This window comes from Haemorhous mexicanus, chromosome 6, assembly GCF_027477595.1.
Source record: "Haemorhous mexicanus isolate bHaeMex1 chromosome 6, bHaeMex1.pri, whole genome shotgun sequence".
Classification (NCBI taxonomy): Eukaryota; Metazoa; Chordata; class Aves; order Passeriformes; family Fringillidae; genus Haemorhous; species Haemorhous mexicanus.
This window is the reverse complement of record NC_082346.1, coordinates 55371352-55392636: the sequence shown is the minus strand read 5'-3', so window position 1 is coordinate 55392636 and position 21285 is coordinate 55371352. Positions and strand designations below refer to the sequence as shown.

At 37.2% G+C, this 21285-nt stretch overlaps 1 protein-coding gene across 1 annotated transcript; it reads left to right on the top strand.

Annotated features, from left to right (window-relative positions):
* Nucleotides 1–135: 135 nt before the first annotated feature.
* MOK (MOK protein kinase) lies at nt 136–20657 on the top strand. The gene is given in 8 exon segments (XM_059850354.1): nt 136–541; nt 7995–8022; nt 11429–11482; nt 12356–12507; nt 12509–12526; nt 14842–14941; nt 15384–15569; nt 20520–20657. Coding segments are annotated over 7 exon segments (576 nt in total). The 5' UTR covers nt 136–494; the 3' UTR covers nt 15561–15569; nt 20520–20657.
* The last annotated feature ends 628 nt before the right edge of the window (nt 20658–21285 follow it).

Sequence of the window (21285 nt, the reverse complement as noted above, 5' to 3'; positions counted from 1 at the left end):
GCGGTTGCCGGGGCGACTGGAACACAATATGGCGGCCTGAGGGGAGCGCCCGGAGCGGGGCCGGGCCGGGCCGGGTCCGGCCGCTCATCCGCCAACCCTGGCACCTGCGGGACGGCGCGGCAGGCACAGTAAGAGGGCACGGGGGAAGGCCTCGGGCCCTTTCTAATGGGTGGTGAGGGCCCAGGCCCTCCAGGGAGGCTGGCGGTCACCGAGGGGGCCGTGGTCTTAGGGAGCACCAGCGCCGAGGGGGCTGTGGGTGCTTCTGCAGCCCCTGGAAACGCCGAACCTGCGGCCCCTGGGCAGCTCCCGGGTCTCGCATAGCAAACGCTGGTCTCTGCGTCCCACTCCTCCGCAGCAGGGAGCGAATAGGTCTTTCTCTGGGCTCCTGCGGGGCATCACCCCGGCTGCTGGTCTCTCCGAGTGCTTTCTCAGGAACTGCCAAGTTTTCCTGGTTCGTCACGCCTTGCCTTCCATTGCTTAGCATCCTTCACATCATGCCGTGTCACACCCTGCATATCTGGCGTGTCTCTAAGTGCAGTAAGTACGTACCATGGCCTTGAAGCTCAACTTCATTTCTGCTTCCTTCATTTCTTTGGTTATTTCTTCCCAAGTGTATCAATGTCATACTTAAACATCATAGCTTTTTCTTCCTCACTATCTTGGCATTTTTATAACAAAGTGTCTGCTTTAGATTTTTATAATATCCTCTTTTGACTACTGTAGTGCTGTCTTTTGTGTCATTTTGTATTGAATTCTTTAATTCTAAATTATTATTAATTTTCCACACTCTCTAGTTACAATGATTGGGTGTTGTCTTTGAGTTCCATCACTTGCCCATAATTTATATTTAGATTGTTCCTTATTTCCTGCGTTCTCTAGCCTCTTGCACATTAAACTCTTGTTCTTTTGAATAATTTGTGGCTACTTTTTTGGGGTGTTGGATGAGTTCATGTTGCTGCAACTTATTCTTCCCAACCTTTATTTCCCTTTCCACTAACAATTCTAAGCTTGAACATCTGTGTGTGCTGAAACAGAGGGGAGGGAGGGAGGGGAGAGGTTAGTTCACATCTGTGGTTACAGATGCATGAAAAAACTACCCAGTGATCAGGTCTCTTTTATTCTTTAGTGTTCTATGTAATTGGAACACTTCCTTTAATTTATCCTCCAAGCTTTCAGTCTTACAATGTTCTTAAAAATTTTAACCTTTCTTTCAGTCTTCATCTTTGACTACAACAAATTCAGGTAATCCTAACGCTAGTAAGTTTTGGTTTGTAGCTGTACAAATTTTCATAGCTTAAAGTTGCTCTGACCTGGCCATTTTTGTTCAGCATGTGTTTGAAGCCTTCTGTTTTGGTGGGTTCTTTTCGTCTTTATGAGGATGGTGCTGAAGTGGATTTTTAAGAATCTCCAGAAATCTTGGCTTGTGAATGCAAAATTAAAATTTGTTAGTACACCTGAAGTCTAAATTTTATTTCTTCTTATTCTATATAAACTTCTGTGCTGTTGTTCTTGCAATGTCTGATTTTCTTTCAGTTGCTCATAAAACAATGACTAACTTATCACGTGATCATTATAATTTTGTCCCTAGGAAAAAAACCTGCTTATCTTACTGACCTGTTTTGTTCAGAGTTTACACATTGACTTTATTCATCAAAGAGGCATTTTAAATAATGCCATTTTCATTCCTAATTCCACCCTTTATACAGTCAGTTAAAATTATTCAGGCCTTTGCTTCATTCTTTTAACTGAGTGGCTCTCATAAGTGCCAGGTGAAAGCCTCAGTTGTTGGTTATGTGTGGGGTATTTATTTTGTCTACAGAGCTCCCTGTTGTGAAAGAATTACAATAACAAGTTTTACAGGCTTATGTGGAAAAGATCTTCAGTACTGTAAGAATATTCTAAAATGTGTAAAGGATTAAGTCCTTTCACCATATCAGAATTCTGCAATTTAAAATCTAAACAACTCAATTTATTTTGAGCTCTCCACTCTCATCTGGACTTCTCTTTTATGTGTAAAATACACTTATAGAAGAAAATACATAAACATAAACAAATAGTATAAACATATACTATCTGACTTGTTTAAATACCTGAAGATATTTTCAATAAATTTGCTCAATAATGCTTTCCCTGCATTTCCCTGCCCAATGCCAGAGAATCAATTACTTGCATTTAAGGAAAAAAAAAATACAGAATGGCCATTTATTAGAATAAAAGAGTAAATCAACAAGTAACTAACTTTTTTTTGTGTCTTTCTTGTGTCTATTTTGGCCCCAGGGCTGGCTCTGACATTATAAGAACATGTAACAGAGCCAATGTGTTTGTGACTGGTTGGAGGGTATCAATTGCTACCAAAAAAATGCATTTACACTGAATCCTGAGGGAGTGGCATTTAAGTAGTCTGAATTTACAATCTCCATCTTATATTTAGCAATTTAGATATGAAATTAAAATTTAAGGTGGGGATAGAGAACATGGTGATTTTTCCTGACAAGATGTTATTTCTTTAGTCTCAGTTAGTGAAGGCTGAGGGTCAACTCACATGAAGCACTAACTGCCCACTTACCAAATTACAGCCAAAACAATTAAACTGTCTGTGGTCTCCTCCCATGTTGGATTCTGTTAGAGATTGGCTCCTTTACCCACCATGATTTTCAAATTCAGTTTGTGCTTTTAAAATAGCTCTACATGTAAATTGTCTCTATTGAGTGTATGAGATGGTGTGGTTTATTTTAAATTACTCTGCTATTTCCAATTTTTCAAATGTAGATGGCCCAGTTAGTTTGTTTATGATGCAGCATGATTGATAATGATCAGAAAACAGAAGCAGCAGATGATAAAAATGAGAAGAGCACCTGACAATTCTCATCTAAGTGCTGCTACTGTATTGAAGAAAGAGGGGTTGCAAGGGGAAGGTTTCTAATAATGAAAATACAAGTATTTGGTTCACAAGGAAAGAAAACACTTTTTTATTATTTGGGTTTCTTTTTTTTAAAACTGAAGCAAGTATAAAAGCTGGGGAGATCAAAAGAGAATAAGAAACACAAATTGATTGTTAGTTGGAAGACAGCATTAGAATGTCCCTGCCTAAGTAACTTTTCCCTCTGCAAAATTTCTTGGCAGGCTTTCTCCATTTTAAGGCTGTGTTTATACTTGTAAATTAAACATATCTGGAAATCTTGGACACAGAGAGCAGCTGGCATGAAATAGCCCTCATCTCTGCTAGTAAATTCTCTTATCTTCCAAAACAAGGCAGTAGGACAGAAACTGCTTGAGAACTGACCTTAGAAGGAGTCCTGACACCAGGCGGGGAAGGTGCCTCACAAAGTGCTGATTGTCACAGGCCAAATCCCTGCCAGGTACTGTTGTCACAGTAACTAATAACAGGCAGCTGCAGTTTACTGCTATCACAAAGCTTGAGACTCCCAGTTATTCTGACACCCATAAAGGGCTTAGTCTGATAAAAGAGGTTTTCTGCCCTGCCTCCCTCAAAATGACTAGATTTGCATCTTTCTTGAATAATAAGACCCATGTCAAAAGCAATAGCAGCATAAAGCTAACCAGAATTGGATTTTGCTCAGGTGAAATTACTGAAAAAATTACCAAGGATAGAATCTGTAGGTGCTAAAAATAAAAGGAAATAGGAGGATGAGGTGGGTGAAGGGAACTAGGCACTGGGATTGGTAAGGAGCAGTTAATCACAAAGCTAAAGGAGGAAAGAAAAAAGTCAATTCTGATGGAAATTAGGAGACCTGAAAATTAATATAAATAAAACTTATTTTGATAACCCATATCTGCTTCATCCCTTAAAGTTCTGCAGAATTAGAATTGACTGATTTTTCACATCTTTGTATTTGAAGCATTTAATTATCAAAGCCAAACATTACATTTGGCCCAGTGCAAATCTCATATCTGAATTTAATATGGGAATAAAGCTTTAAAATCAGAAACTGCTTTGCTTAAAATAAAATATTACAAAAAAAAAAACAAACAAACCAAACAATACCTCCACAAAAAACCCCAACAAATAACCCCCATGTTGGAACAATGATTCCATGATACACTTGCTTTCCAAGATAATTTTGTTTTCAGTACATTGTAAATAAAGGGAGAGTTTTGTTTTGGTGAAAGAAGCAAAGAATAAATTCAAATGTGAGTTGCTAATATGCTGCAGCATAAAAAAAGGTAGGAAGGTCTGTGTGAAGAGGCATCATGTCTCTGAGCAAGGAAGTGGTAGTTTATTGTCTAAGAATTATTGTCTTCTACTTTCTGGAATATATATTTCTGTAACCTGGGCAGCAAAACTTCATTTGCTGTTTTTCATTTTATTTTCTCTCAACTTGCATGTTTACAAAATACCTCTTTTATTTGAAAGTTTTCCATTAGTCAGCATTTAACAAGTAAAGTAAGGATTGATACACAGTCTTCATAATAATTTCAAACATACTGAAACAGTGTATTTTTGTTTTTAAAATACCAGTTGCTAAGATAAGGAGAGGGAATATTTTCTGATGTTCTGGAGAAAGTGAGCCTTAGGGAAGGAAAGTACTATGCAAGTAAACACATGAAGCAACATTTTGAAAGGTATGCATAATTAATCATGGAAATTCTACAGAAAATCATGTTTAAATTCAGTGAGGGAACACAAAATTAAGACTAAGTGAAGCTTTTTAAGTACACATGAATTAAAAAGGTTTGCATGTGATACAGAAAGGGAACTCTGCCTTCCTGTTTGGCACTGGGGGGTTATTTCCTTGGGTACTCTAATTGATGTCACCCACTGTATTACATGGTGCCTGGCCTCTGGGTCGAGGGTGAAATGATGAATGAGGAGTAAATAGTTGATTTCTGCCTTGCCAAATGCACTAAATATACTTGTGCTATTTTTCTTTTTTCTGTAAATAATAATTGGAGGAAATATGTCAGTCCTCTTCTTGGGTAATACTTTTTTCAGCCTCTTTAAGTACTGTTGTAATGCAGGTTAAAAGCAGTGCATTTTTCCATAGTCAATGTATAGCATTAGTTCTCCTTCATATTTGCATTTATATTTACATCCATCATCCAGATGTGATATGGTCACAAAATAGGTTCTTTTTATCAGTAAGGAAAACAGAGGAGAGGGCTGTGTGTATGTAGACATAGACTTGACATTGTCCTCCAAGTATATAAGTGCCAACCAGTGCCTCTTGGGTTACTGATTTTATATCCTCAGTTAAATATATCAAGTTCCTAATGAAATCACTGGGAATGACTCATTTGTACATACAAAGTGAAATGGGACATTTTGCTCTTAGGTGAGATTTCAAAATGTAACTCAGAGCTTCAAAGAATATCAGTTAAAAAAAAAGAAATATCTTCAAGTAATGTGGGTTCTGATTCTTTGTTACATTTGTAGAGATCTGTTGGTCCATTTATACACTACCTACAACTGACAGAATTGTCCACTTTATGATTAAAACAGGATTTAAACTGTTATTTAATTATATTTAGTATTTAAACTATCTGCTTAACTGTATCTAGGGCAGACGTATACAACTCAGTGGCAGGGCACTGCAGACTCTGTCATCTTTTCATCTAAAATATCTTTTAGGCCTTTAACCCTTTGATAAATTGACAAATTCTTTTGATGAAGTGAACTCTTTCAACAACAGATAATAGTACTATTTTAAAGAGAACCTGCCCATACATGGTATTCTCATTTCAAAGTGGAAAATATTGTTTTGGTGTTTAGCTGTACGTCTGACTGGGAAAAGACGTATGTCCTGCTCTGATCCATTCAATAGTGTGCAAAGCTCTTTGTTTCCTGCTTCCTCCCCAGAGTTTCTGTAGCATGGGTTTTTTGTTTATTAAAGCTTAGGAGGGCAATGAAATCATATACACAATAATTGAATAGTGTCTATTTTTCATGTAAGAAGTTTCCATCAAAACTTAATTTTAAATGTTAAATTTGGCAATGCATCCCACTGAGCAATGTTTGGAATGTATGCTACAGCAGCACAGAGTAAACAGTATCATCCATACTCTTATGCAACACAAAATTCCTGCTGGGAGCTCCTTGGTATGGTAACTGGTGTCTGGGGCAAAACACATTACTACTTTTCTTCTTGGGGTAAGCCCAGCTACTGCAGGCTGCAGGAAGGAATAAAGCCATTTACTAATTACTGATCTGCTCAATAAAGGAACAGGAAGGAAACAATTTATCAGGCCCTGCATTTGAAAGTTCAGTGACAGACTAAAGTTCTGACAGCCTCATGGCAGGGGAAAAAGTCAGCTATAAATCCAGTCCTTGGCTGCAAGACAGTCTTCCTCTTTTCTGTTTAATTCAACTTTAGTCTAGAACAAGTGAATAATCTGAGATAAATACAAGCACTAAGGAGGCTGACTCTACATCCTACTATCTTTATGTTTACATTAAGTTGTTTTGTATGCATGGTGCATTGATTTCTTTCTTCTTTATTCCTGTATTTGAACACTATCCAGTAACTTTTGGGTCTAGAGAAAACCTGTAGATTCTTAACCAGCTTTTTGAGTTTGAAAAATCTGGGTTTTTTGAGTTTGAAAAATCTGAAGTCCATGTCTGCTTTTGTTAGGAAAATCTGATGTAGCTCTTGATTTTTGTGTCTCTTTTCCAACAGACTAAAATATTTTAACATCACTATTAAAATGAAAATCTAAATATATGTTAAGCATAGTTAAATTTCACCTCATCATATGTAAGATTTGCTGGTGATTTCAACCCACATCCCATATCCAGTTAGTGCTTTAACTGTACTCTGTGGCTCAGTACTCTGGTTAGGCACACTCAGAGCTTATCTGCTGAAATAGCCTCTGGTACTTAAGGATCTTGGCTTGACTTATCAGTTTGAGCTAGGGATCAAAGCACACTATTTTGCAGTATCATTTCACAGGCAACTTTACAGACACCCCTGTGCAAGTAGTTGAAGTTTAGGTCTCAGAATTAGGCAGTAGCTGAGCTATGCTTTTGGAGAGAGGTGTCAGTGATAAAGTTGGATTCCTTGCCTCATTAAGCACTTCAGTGTCTTCTGGGGACATGTTCTGTCTCCCAGAGTGATCACGTTTTATGACAGCATTTACTCCATTACTGCATGGTACATTTCATCACTGTGCAACAGCAGACATATCCTTCATTATTCAAATACTTGACACAAAACTTGTTGACTGCTCTGAAACATTTTTTCTTGCCCTTCAGGCTGTCTTACTTCTCTGTTCAAGGCTGTACAAGTAGTACACTGTTATTGCCAGTCCGTTTTCTGCAGATACACGGGAAGGTGCTAATCGTGTCAGCAGCTTGGCTTTCTGCAATCCTCAGCCTCAGCTGCTGTGCTGTTAACTAAGGGTAATCCAGCTGGCCAGCCAGCTTGCTGAGCTCCTGCAAGCTGAACTGCAGATTGTACCCTCAGCCTTTTACTGGCTGGGTTAATACAACATTGCAGAGGAGATGGACCGTGATGCAATTATCTTACAAGAAAACTGAAGACCTAAAGATGTCTGCCTCTGCAGGGCAGTGAAATGGAAAATAAAGCGTCAGATGTATTACATCATGATTATACTTTAAATTGCTGTTGTCAGCAAAATAGTGATTCCAGCCAGATACTCATTGCCGTGCAATAGAACACTACTGGAGTTCTAAGTAGAAAGTATTTTCACATATAGTGCAGTGGCTTCCCTCTCTTTTGTTCTAAGCTTGTATCAGTTAATTTACTGGACATTTTTTGATACTGAACAGTGTGATATGCCCAGAAAACATGCCTTCAAAAAGTTTCATTGAATAAATCAGTTGACTTCTGCAGTGGGTGCTTTGGATAGCATAAACTAAAACTATGATACCTCAGATGTAAGTTTAAAAACTTCCATGAAACAGCATCAATTAAAAATGAACATGTCAATTTTAATACTTAGTTTTTTCTACACTGTTGACAAATCAATGTTCAAGTTTTATTTCTAGCTTAAAATCTCCTTATTTGTTTCTGCAGAGATGAATACCCTGGCTCCCTTTCACTGGTATGTGAATTTATGGCTGTGACTATTTATGAGCTGATAAAAGGTATGTAGCATATGCTTAAGAAACATAAACTCTCCTTGTGTAGATCACAAAGTGGAATTAATTATTTTTCACTGGGTTGTTCACTGTGACAGATTATAGAACTCACAGGGAATCTTGTGCTGTACTGCTTTACCCTTTATTTCTTGCCAGTGGAATATACCAAGTTGTTTAAAGCATGGGTAGATGCAGTCCATAGCCATCTATTCTACAGTCAAATAACCTTGACTGCAAAACACAAAATAATTGCTTTATGTTACAAAAAATAAAATTTAAACAGATTCTTTGTTAGGTCAGGGCTATTGTGAGGTATTAAGAAAATTATTCCCATTTGTTTCAAAACTATTGAATCAATGAATAAGGATTTGTTTCAAAACTATTGAATCAATGAATAAGGATTTTTAGTTTTTATACCTAGTAAAAAGGTATAAATTTTCACTAAGTTTTCTTTATAAAATAACATTGTTCCTTCATACCTCCTATATTTAAAAATTCTGGAGCTGTTTGTCAAAGCAGGTCAGAGATCATAAAGCTTAAAGAAGAGTTCCTCCAAAAAAATTGAGAACAAAAGCTGATTTAAAACCAGTTCTTATATAAACAGTAAAGAATTGGATACAGCAAATGAAGGGACTTACAATTCATGAGTAAAAAGAGGATTTTTAAAAATGAAAAATTAAGAATTTGTAATGTCTTAACACTTGGGAGTTTAATTTAAATAACTGAACATGTGTCATTCAGTGTACTACAATAAAGACTCGCTCCTGAACATTACATTGGTGACACTGACTACTCAGATCTCTAAGAAAAGGAGTAACTCTGTTTCTGACCTAGATAAGAATGTGAGATTAAAATTGATTTATTTGCTGATTGCTGACGTAGATATTAGTGTGTACTAGTTTTAATAAGACATTTTGGGGTTTGCTATATTTAGCATGGTATTCAGATGGAAATGAGAATCATCATTTCAGTATGTTCTGATTTTTTTTACTATTTAAAAATACAAGTTCTTTTAAAGTTTTCCAGAAGATGATTGTTTTAACACCACTTAGTTGTAGTAAATCCTTTTCTACGCCATGGTGAATCAGTTCAAAATGAAATCTCTGTTCAATAGTAATCTGAAACGCTGCAGTTAGGGATTATCTGAACATTCATCTGGATTTACCTGAACTTCTCTAAATTGCTGATTCTTCTTTATGGTCTGAATTTTGAGTCTGGACTGTATTTACCATGATACAGTGCCTTTTTTTTAATGTTGTATAAGGTAGTGGCACATGGGATCGAGCTTGTCAAACCATAGAGTATAATAGGAAAGTGAACTGAAGTGGACTGAGAATGAATTTTTAATTTGACAAGGGGTATGGAGACACTTCTGTAATTAGGAGGACAGTTTGCTGTAATGCTACTAATGTGGAAAGCTGATAGTTTTGTGTTTTTTCCTTTAAAAAACTAGAGATCCATGTTACTTCAATCAAGCCTATTTGTCTTTACACAAAGTCATAATTGTCTTGCTATTAATTTATAGCAGAAGCATTTAATAACTGAAAAACAGTCTTGCCCTTTATTTAATCAACAGCAGTTTGGTAATTTAAAACAATGAAAAAAGTGGCTGAGAGAGAGGTGTGGAGGATCTCTCAAGAGAAATGACAGAAGCCTCAAGTGCCACTGCCTTAGGATTCACTGCACCATTACTGCCAAATAAGGTTTCTCCAGTGATAAATCTGGAAGTAGAAGAGCATCTGCTCCAGATTTTTCTAGTGACATGTAATGAAAAAGCAATTGAGCGTGATTTCTTTTTACAAAGGCCCAATTCCTTAAATAAGAATAATAATCTAAATTGATTTGAATAGCTGCATTTTATAATATCTTTTCCACTATAAATGACAAAAGTCCTGATGTTGAAAGCACCATTTATCTCTATGGGGGCACTACTACAACAATTCCCGATGTAAATGGTACTCTGTTCCAAGTGCTTTGTGATCTAATCCTGCTCAGTGGATTATGTGGCTGCCTGGAGGAGCACTGTAATCAGCTGGGAACACAAGTCTGGCTCTGGGGCTCTGGCCTCAATGAGTTACTGTCCTGATAATCTCCCTCCTCCTCCCAGCCAATTACTCATACTACTGTCATCACGCAGATCAGTACCTGCTTTGTTTTTCAAAAATGTGATCATTTCTGCCTCCCTTGATGGCATTGCAGCGTTACATAAAGGCATTACAGCAAGATTAAAAGGCCTTTGGAACCTATAAAAGAAAAAAGCTGAGCAGTTACTGAATGGCTCTGAAAAATAGATAAATTTTATAACTGTAGTTATTGCCTAACAGCAACAGCAAGCTAAACAACATAGGTTAGCCTTGAATTTGCAATTCAGATGTGAATCTGAGTCTTTTAACCGTTGTGGTAACTTGAGGTGATTGATACAAATCTTTAACCTGAAGGACAATTACTTTGAGTAGAGAGGAAATGAGATATTTAGAAGTGAAATATTGCAGTTCTGCTAGAACTTGGGGAAGTAGATACTGCAAGTAATACATGCAGTAAAAACTAAGGCATCTTACAGAATATTGAATTGACAATTGTTAGTTGAGCTATTCTGGTGCATACTGAAATATAAATTATGTCAGAAGTCGAGTGGAAAATGAATTACAAAGCTACCTAGAGATGACATATAAAAGTAGTATAATTGAGAAAGGTGATATCAATGCACCTCTGGAAGCTGAAGACTATGATATTTGTATTCTATTTGCTCTTCACGAAAAAGGATTCACACAACTTGAAATTTTATTCTAGGAAGGAGAAAGCCATTGCCTTAAAAAAAAAAGAAAAAACAGGAACAACATGTAACAGATATGCAAATCTCTAGGTTGTATATATAGGTCAAAGACCTGGTTCAGCAACAGCTTTACAGCAAATGTAGCATACTTTTATTTCAGGGTCTTCTCTAGGCAGAAACAGAATTGTCTGGGGCAGCCGCCAACTGCTGCAGGGAGAGAAAAGGCCATGGCCCAGATAAGTCTTTGCCTGCAGCAGAGCCCTGGGAGGCAGCAGGCAGCCAGAGCTGCTGCCAGCACCCTAAAGGAGGTGCAGGAAGCTCTTCTGGGAGGGGATGGCCCTTGCAATCCTCTGGTAGCCCTGGTGAGAGCAGAAGCAGAAAGCCTGGCCTCTCCTTCCTGGACTTGCCCATTCCCCATTCCCACATCTGTAGCTATTGTCTCACCATGATGGCAAAATTTAATTTTTTACTATTATGTTGATAAGTGTGAAAAAAGTGCTGGTTTCTTTAAGTATTTTTTGTTTTTACAAATAACTGGAAGCACTGATAATGTTTATCTTTTTACTGAATTCTTCTCTCTGCTGTGTTTGTATTAGTACAGAAATGGGATATTTCAGAGCGATGGGCAACAAGAAAACATAATAATAAAGGTAATGTGAGGGTATTTAACTAAAAGTGAAGGATATAAGTATTTTTCTCTTTACCCTGAGAAGGTAATGTTTATTCATGAACAAAAGTACAGTTTTTTAAGAAATATATAGACAGTTACTATATTCCTGATCTAGGGGAATAAACAAACAATTTTGTTACTGGCTAAAAACTGAAATGACTGAGTTGCTTTACACCCTGTATGTGTTCCCTCCAAGCTAAAAACCTGTTCTTTATCCTCTGTTAATATATATTTTCATTTCTGTGTTAATCTAGACACAGGAAATAGGGTTCAGTTTTGCAGCTCTTTCTTTCTACATTCAATTCCTACTTTTAGTGGAAGTTATACAAACAAAAGAGAGCAGAAGATAGTGGCTTTCAGAAGATTTAATTGTAACCATCTCTCTTTACAGTTCAGAAAGTTATTTTGCTAATGTTTAAAAAGCAAGGATTTTTAAATTCGGTTTATGAAATTTTATTTTCTAAAGATAAATTTTTGAGTCATAGAAGTGTACAGGAGAAGCCAAAGCCACAGTTCTTCTGTTTAGCCACTGCTAAACAGAAGAACTCTAATAACTTAATCTAGATGTCCTGTTTAGCTGCCTTTCCTTCTGTGATAGTCCCTATGCTCTTAGACCTTTCTTTTCATGATGTACATAACAGTATTTGAATTACATCCTATGGACACAGATATCTTCATGCCTGGACCCTACTTACTGTTTTAATGCAGCTTTACTGCTGTGATACTACCCCTGGATTTTGGAAAGTTTCTTCTTAAAGTCATCTGTGATTTCTTTTACAATGACTATTTTACAGACATTGCTTGAATATTTTACTGTTTGTAATCTGTGGAAATACTTTATTTATTTTTGCAGCAGAACACCCTGAAGTTAAGAGATTTTGGATCTTGTAGGAGTATCTATTCTCAGCAGGCACACAGTACCTCCCTACACTGGTACTGAGCACCTGAATGTTTGCTTACAAAAGGGCTCTGTAGTTACAAAATTGGCATGTGGAGTCCTGGCTGTTTTCTATGAAATCACAAGGTACTGTGCTCAGTAGAGCGTTTTGCTTATCATTAATCAAGATAATCAAAGGTAAATAACTCAAATTAGGAGCATGTGGTTTGGATAATGTGATCTTCGTTTCCATGGATTTGTAGAAGAAGCTTCTGTGCTTAGTGTGCAGGGTTCATGAGGCAGTAATCCCGTCTGGTCTGGCACTCTCTTCACCCTGTGGCAGGTTAGTAATAAAGCAGTTCAAGAGAACACAGCACAAACAAAAGTGATTTACAAAGGAACATTTTTGAACATTTTTCCCCAGTCGCTTAGTATTTAGTAAAAACGTATTTTCTCTGCTTTATCTCTGTGTAGAGTATGGCTCATTTCTTCTCATGAACATCACAAACTATCCTCAGTCTTGTTAATGCACTTAATGGTAACATTTTTCTCACATTTTTTGGACTTTCTAATACTTTCTGCAAAAACAGAGGAGATTAGAGAATACACTTTCTCTGATTTACAAATTTGATTTACAGTATAGTGTATCTAAGACCCCTGTGCTCTTAAGATCTTGTGTGCTGGTATATTTTGAAGTCAGGTTCTGATGAAGGAAGGGTTCAGGAAAAACAAAGTCTTTTAAGATTTTTGGTGATGATGAAACTATAACTCAAAAAATTTGACACTGGTCTTCAAGAAAAAAGCAAAAATACCCACCATGAGTATTTCTCCAATATCTTTGTGCCCTAGCAACAGCAGCAGTTCTTTATTCTCCTCCCACACTGCTGTCTCTGATATGCAACCAGGACTGATAACATTTGCTTTGCTTCTTTCCTCCTCCACATGGCAAGTGCAGCTGCTGCCATCACCATCACATTAAATGACAACCATTATGCTTTGCCTGCTAACTTGTAGAAACATTTCTACTTCTCCAGCCAGAAAACTGTTAAAAGAAAAATCCCAAATGTGGCAGTACTCTTGCAAAGTAAATTGGTACCAAAAGCTTTAAGAATGCCTCATTTTTTCATTTCAGCTTGAATCAGCTGGGCTTTGTAGCTTTGTAAGAAAATTACATGCTGCAAACTTAAGTTTTCTTAGGGAAAAAACCAAACCTGAAAGATATTTCCATGTAGTCTCAGCTTAATGTAAAAAAATTTCACTCTTTACAACCACTGAACGTTTTCAGAGACCTCACAGGTGTGTTCAGAGAGGAAGGAGGGATGTTTATTGGAAATTAATGAATTACAAAGGATACAGTCTTGCCAAACAAAAGGCAGTTATGGACAGGTTTGTTTCTTTTTTCAGTGCCTCCTGCATTTGTTGCTGTTGAGTGGTTGCATAAGCCTTTATGCTTTACAGCATATTGTGTAAGAACTTTTAGTCTTTTATTCAGCCATGCTGATCTTTGAAATCTTGTTTCCCTTTCTGTTCCCTATAAATCATAATTCCTGGATCACACTTTTCAGTGGCTTGCACAGTTGTTCTTGAATTTGTTACAGTTTTACATTTGACAACAGCACATTTTTTAGTTCACACAGAAGCTAGTCCCAGCTGCATTGATGCAGCTGCACAATGTGAATCAGATCTTTTTTCTCCTTCCTCTAAGCTTTATGAAGACACCTGGAGCAGTGTGTAGCCAGCTGTTTAATTGAATTTGCAAACAGTTAAAAAGAAGTTTCTCGTGTCTACAAAGGGCCTGAGTGTTTTGCTTTCAAGAGTTATGTGGTGCTACTGAAGTGTTTCTTGAATTATAAGCCCAAAGAAAAAAGCAACAAGTGCAGGAAATGTTACTGGACCCGACTAAAGTCAGATTGCTCTAATATGATAACAGTGTTTTCAAGGACTCTGTGCAAGTTTTATATTAACTGAGGATCAAGCTCAGGAATGCAGTTCAAATTACCATCTTTCCAGTATTGCTGCTTGCAAAGAACCTGTGTGTTAGGAATGGAGTGTTATAAACACATTTCTACATGCATACACAGCAAGAGGGACTGCTTGGTTCTGCTGACTTAAAATGAGGAGAACACATTGTCTTCTAGGATCTGCCACTTTACTAGAAGCAAACACAATCCCAGATCCATTGCCCTTCACCACAAGGGATAATCTCTTTACATATTTTTCCCCAAACCAGCAGGAGAGGGCAGCTACAGATTTCTGTTTAATAACCCAAGCTACTCCTTCAATGCAAACCAGCAGCTTTGTTGCTCTGCTGCTCATGTTATCCTCCAGCTGTTGAGAGGTATTAAACTGTCCACAAATGAATAATTCTAACATGTTATCTTCCTCACAAAAAAGGGGTTTTTTAATCAAAAGTGATAGTTCAACTGTTTTGTCTAGTACTAATACCATCTCTTACCTTGCAGTTTCCAGCCTCTCTTTCTTGGATATAATGAGCTGGACCACATCTCAAAAATCCATGAAGTGATAGGCACTCCTGGTAACAAAACTCCCAAAGTTCAGGCAGTAAGTATGCATTCCCATAGCTACTAATCTCACTGTTTCAATATCCACAATAGAGCCCTACAGCTGTGTGCAATTTCTGCTCAGGGAACCACCACAAAAACCTAAATTTGTTGTGCTGACACAAGAGCAGTGTCTGCTGTCCCTACCCAGAGACGGTCACCCATTCATGAACCTTACAGGCAGAGCAGAGGAAATCTGAGCCTGTCTTCATCTTATCTGGCCTTTTATTTCCATAGTATCTTTAAGGTCAGTGACATAATTTTTTAGGAAAGAAAAGGGTTTTGTTCAAGTACTACTTACTTTTCCCTAATGAATGATTACCTAAATCAGGTGAATTCTTTTCAGTAAGTTGTAATCCTCTCTGAATATGCATGATTAAATGTTTTTCTCAGCTTGCTTAACACAGGTCAAGAATTTTGATTTTTGAATCCTCTCTTTAAAGAAAGGAAAAGGAAAGTCTTCTCTTGTGCACAACTTGCCTTTTAAAGGTTTCCATTTCCTCTGTGCAATCATAAAATATGAGCCCAGTGAGAGAACTGCTGCCCATCAAACCTTACAGCACCCTTATTTTCAAGAACTCTGGCAAGTGACTTCAAATCACTCCAGTTTTGAAGACTAAAGTCAAAAGGTGAGGGGAGCATTGTGTCCATGTTTCAAGAGGAGTGAAATTAAATTTGTTTCCAGTGCTAGTCCTTGTCTTGTCAACCATTAACATAATTCAGTCAACGTAGTTCTTTGCATTGAGTCCAAAGCTTACCTAAAACACTACTGATGCTTGTCTCTATTCTTTTTGCCCCCACCTTTTTAAGACAGCCAATACGTGAGCTTTAACCATGCACAGAAAATCAAGAGTAGTAGTAAATACGTCAGGGCAAGTACCTCAGGATTTGTGGCAAATTTCAAAGGCAAGTCCAAGACAGGTAGTATTTAAGTGGAAGAACTGTCAGCCCATTTAGAGAAAGTAATTTGTAGCACTGAGCTTGTTAGCTAGAAACAAATGTTTTACTTAAGCTGATTACTTGGGTTTATTCTGTCTGCCTAAACACAGATCTTTATTTGGTCTGATGCAGTTCCCCCTCCCCCCAAATCCCTGACATACACGAGTTAGAATTTAGAAGCTCTCATACCTCATAATCCCCTCGGTAGATTCTTGTTAGAGTTACTGTTACTTAAAGGGTCAGCTCCACCTTTATTTTCAAATATCATCCTGTTTTTGATGGCTGCTTTGAGTTAAAAAGTTTTCCAGATGAAGTGTGGCAGAGACAGGAATTATGCTTTTGCCTTTTCAGGGCTTCAGTCTACATTTTGAGTAAATAAAAACATTTTTTAAAAAAAACTTAATTATTATGTATATAGATGATATCAGGGAAAATTCTAAACATGTATTCGACATGAAATAATAAATAATGAAATTCTGATTAAAAATTTTGGCCAACTAAAACTTTGTTTATATATCAGCTATATAAAAAATACTCTATGTATTCACTTGCTGTATCAACGAGGTGGAAGTTAGTACCACATGAAAAACTTCCAAATACAGGTTTTTCTCAAAAAAACCCTCAAAAACTTCCACAAAGTAGCAAAGAACAATTATAAATTATTTTCTGCTGTACATTCAGCTTTGAAAGCATGAACTCTCCTTCTACAGGAGAAGCCACTTCCCACAAATTTAGTTCTGGGATTCATCAGTGTAGGTTTTCTATGAAGTTCCTTTAGGCAAGATTTCAAGAAACATCAAGTAAGGCAAGTAATTTTTCAAAAGGAATGAGGTGAAGTTGTAATTGGCTAAGGGTTTTTTAATTTCTGATTATTTGGGGTTTCTCTTCTAATTGTGTTCCCTAAGATGTTCAGAAAGAAATTGAATCTTGTTTATTTATTTTAAAAGCATTCTTTCAGGAAAGTCTAGGGAAAAAACCAAATCAACAACATGGCCCTCCGCTGGGAGAATTACCAAAATTAATTCTTCTGGAGTGGCCAAATTGATTTCCTTTCCTACTCCTACACTGCATTCAGTTGTCTGGGAACCTAAGGAAGGTGGTGGAACCCCTGTGTTCCAGTCTGTCAGATTTACTGGATCAGATATTGAGGTGTAGACTCTCACTTGCCCACTGAAGCACATTTGAAACTTCTGTTGTTTCTTCAACAGTCTGAGAAACAGAAGGCACTTCAGTCTTCCCTGAAACATTTCCATTTGTTTTCTATAGAAGGAGTAGAAGTGAGGCAAAGCCTGGCTATGCAGTGAGAGAGACCCAGTCATGCTTCTGTTGTTAGAGATCTAACAAGAACAGCAGTGCCTGATTTTGTCTTGCTCTGACAATTTATAGGAAAACCCCACAAGGTTTGAGGGCTGGTTTCCTACCATTTTGATATTATGTTCCTGAAGGGGGTCAATGTTTAATTAAAGCATTGTTCTGGCAGAGCACAGAGAGTGTTCTGCATTGAACTTCCTCAGTACTTGTTCCTTTTAGAACCTGGTGGAGGAGGAGGTTGGTTAAAAATAACATGAAAGGATTCTTTGAGTTCAAGTATTAGGAATGGAATGCTATCTACAGAATTTAAGTTTTCAAATTGTATTACAAATGACAGCTAACTGCTGTATTTTTTTTTTTTTTTTTTTAGATTTAATGGTTTGGGGTTTTTTTCAGTTAGCTCTGGAAATTATTCCTCTCCTGTACTCAGTAACTTCTACCTCAGGTTTTACTGAGAATGTGCAAATTGTGCAATCATACGAGATACTTGATTTTGATGCAGTTTCTGTAACTGCTGAATATTTTTATGTAACTATAATCTAATTCAAAGCTAAACCAAATTTTTAGCTGATTCAAAAGCAAGTAAAACTTAGTCATAGTTTGCTCCAAGCCATTGATCTTAACATTAATCAAAAGTCTTAACAGGGACTGGTATTGCAGCCAGTTGCTTCAAAGAGCAGTAAAAGCACATGGCTGATAATGCTTCAGAAATCTGGCACACAGATCACCAGCAACAATTTAACAGAATATTTCCTATTATTAAGTAGGGTGAGAGTTAAAAGGCAACATTCTTATCTTACTAGGAAAGAATCTTTATTCCAAATTGATACCATTGATTTTTAAATTTCTGAGATCTAAAAACTTGCATTAAATAATTTGCAATACTTAAATTTGGTGATGTGTTGGAGAACGTTAGTTAGAAAACAAAAGTCTGTGCAAGTCATACTTGGCTGGGGGTTAAAAATCTTCTCCCTACTAAGTGTGCATGCAAGACAGGTTTGGCAAATAACCTTTTTGGAGGTTTTAACAGTTATAAAAGTTACTCTGCTCATAACTGGGAAGTGATCATCATTTTTTTCTGGAACCAACACTGGGCTCTGGTGCTGCTGCTAAAAAACCCAGCCATGAGCAGGAGGCAAAGTACATTTTGTGTGAGAGGTACTGCTGCAGGGAGGCACCATGGAAAATGGGGCACTGGGAGGAGCACATCACATCTAAGTGTCACTTAGCCAACCCTTAGGCATCAACCTGAGATTTGTGCTCTAGATCCAAACTATCTGTGTATTCTAACCAATTAAGATACACAATGCAGTAAAATACAGGTTAACATAAAGATCTTGTAAGAGTAAAAATTAAGCCTGTTACATTCTCACCTCTCCTTCTGAGACTCCACAGGGCTGTGCATTTGTGAAAATAATTATTCTTCTCACCCATTTGAGCTCTTCCAGTAAGCAGGCTTTTTGCTGTGGTTTGTTGATTGGCTGCTTGTTTTTGTAAGAAGAGGCATCTCAACACTTGTAGGGTTCTGTTGTGACTGGATTAGATCCTAATCCTTGTTCAGATCAACTCTGGACAACTTTGAGCATGCCCAAATTCCACATTGTAGCTTTTCTGTGTGGACAAGCTCATGAGACTCAAGTTCTTTATGAATCCTTTTGACATTTACTGCTTAAAAGCACTTGTCTAACTTATGTTTGTCTTCATGTTTAGAAGATGGTATTATTATAACATACTATACTAGGATCAATGTGACATTTGTAAGGAGATTCTTGAAAATGTGAAAATAGTCACAGGGTAAATGTGGTGCAGACTGTGGGAGTTTTTGATATTGATTCAAATTTGACTATCCAAGTTAAATATCCTGCACCTGCATCATGTACCATTGCTCAATTTATGTAATTTCTTCATAGCAGACTTTCAGAATCTCAACAGCAAGAATGGAAAAACATCCCAGCCTTGGCAAGAATTTGTATAGAGTAAGACTAAAGCATTTGAACCAGGCTCTGCAGGGAAATCTCTACTGCTGCTACTTGCACTAGGTGTGCCAAAGGAAGAGCAGATTTCTGTTACTAGGACTGAACAAATACATGAGCTGAGTTTTAGTGGAGGAAGTGCTTTACACCAGTAGAGTGAGAACACTGTAACAAGGGGAAACAGCAGAACACAATGGTACAGCTAACTGCTCCTTGTCATTTTGTTGAAAACTCTTACTGCATGGATGCTGCTTTCCTCCAGATCCAAGCAAAAAGTGGATGAACTGTGTGGAGATACTGTGTTCAGTGGATACTGAACACAGTATCTCCAAGTGCAGTGAAGGTATGTAAAACTACAGTGAGTGGCTGAGGTTTCCTGCCCTGTTACATTTCAGCGAATCATCTCCCCACATCTGTATGCTTTCATGTTAGCAGCTCATACTGATAGAACAGAGAACTTCAACAAGGAGGCAATACATTATTTGTCTGAATACTTACCATAGGGATTTTTTATAGACAGACAGACAGATAGGTGTGTGAAAGGTATGATGCTGCACTTAGAAAATGAAATTAAGGACTGTAGGTCTATATAGGCAGACAACACAGTGCAACAGTAACCTCCAAGTTTTTACCTTTGGAACACTGAGCAAAAGGTGCCATGAGCTTATCCACTGTTTTTTCCAGAAAGGAAGATGGCGAGTTGCTCAGTGCTGATATATTTGGAGTTGAGCATAATGAGTAGCATTAAAACTGATGGTCTAAAAATAGGTAACCAACTGGATCCAAGGGAGCTTACTCTCCACTGTTGTTATTTTCTTACAAAAAAAGAGGACAAATCCTACTACCCACATTTGATGGATTGTTCTGACTCAGATCTCCCTTACCTAGCACTATTCAGGAGGTCAAAGCTCAGATTATCAAAACTATATTCCTGAGGGGGGATATATTTATTGTATTTGTTGCCTTCCATAATCAGTTTCTGGAAGCCTCAAATCACAGATGCTGAAGTATTTTGACTAAAAAATATAAAATTCCATCAAACTGTGTTTGCACAAGGTACCTTTCTGATTTCAAAGGTGTTATTGCCACTGTTTGCTTTCCACATTAATATATCAGGTAAGTGATTATTCATACACCAAGAAAAAGATGAAGTCAGAATCTTTGTAAGTTTTTACCTGGAAAAAAGGGCTACCAGAATAACATCTTGTGTATTATCCCATTCTGTGTATCTGGGGCTATCCAACTGTTGTAATGAGAATGACAATTTCATGTTCAAGAGATCATTTTTGCTATAAAATTGCAAATCTGAAGTGAAGAACCATATTGGAATTTTTCTTCATTTTTTTATACTTTCAGGTGGATCTTACTCAGTTTGGCACATACAGTACTTCAAGGATATTGATTTCCTAACAAGTTCCTTGCTGTTAAACCTCTGGAGACAACTTACACTTCTCTGGCTAATGGATGAATAGGCAAACTTGAGTTTTCCCACCTGCTTTATAGTTAAAATACACCCAAACTTTAAACCACAAACTGGCAAGTACAGTTCCTACCCTCATTATTCCAGCTAAAATTCCATACTGAGATTATCTGTGTTCTGCTCACTTTTATTTTTTTAATGTAGTAGGAAAAATATTTTTATTAAAAGCTGTATCTGCAGTAGAGGTCCTAAGTTCCTTCCAGGTAAGTTATTAGTATCCTGTTTCTTAATAAAATAATTTTCTTCCATATGGAATAGTGTGTGGTATGGGCAATTCAAGCTTCTAGATGATTGCCCTAATAGTAAAGAAGAGGCTGAAAAAAGAAAACCCACACACATTCCTTGTGTGCTGCTGGACTATGATTTGTGGCAGGGACATACCCTGCCAACACAGATGTGAGTAGCTGCTGTTGTTCCCCTGATGTTGGATATTGCAATTCTTTGCCTACTGGTTTTGTATTTTTCCAGCTGAAGGAAAAAAAGTCTTTTAAAATGTTACTGCATATTTTTTCAACTATTTCATTTTGACTCAGACCATATGAAGCACTTATCTAGAAGAAGTCTACGGGGAGATAACTACACTAGTTTTCAGTGATGAGGTTTATCTGTATTTTAACAGTTAAACCCACTATGTTAATAAAA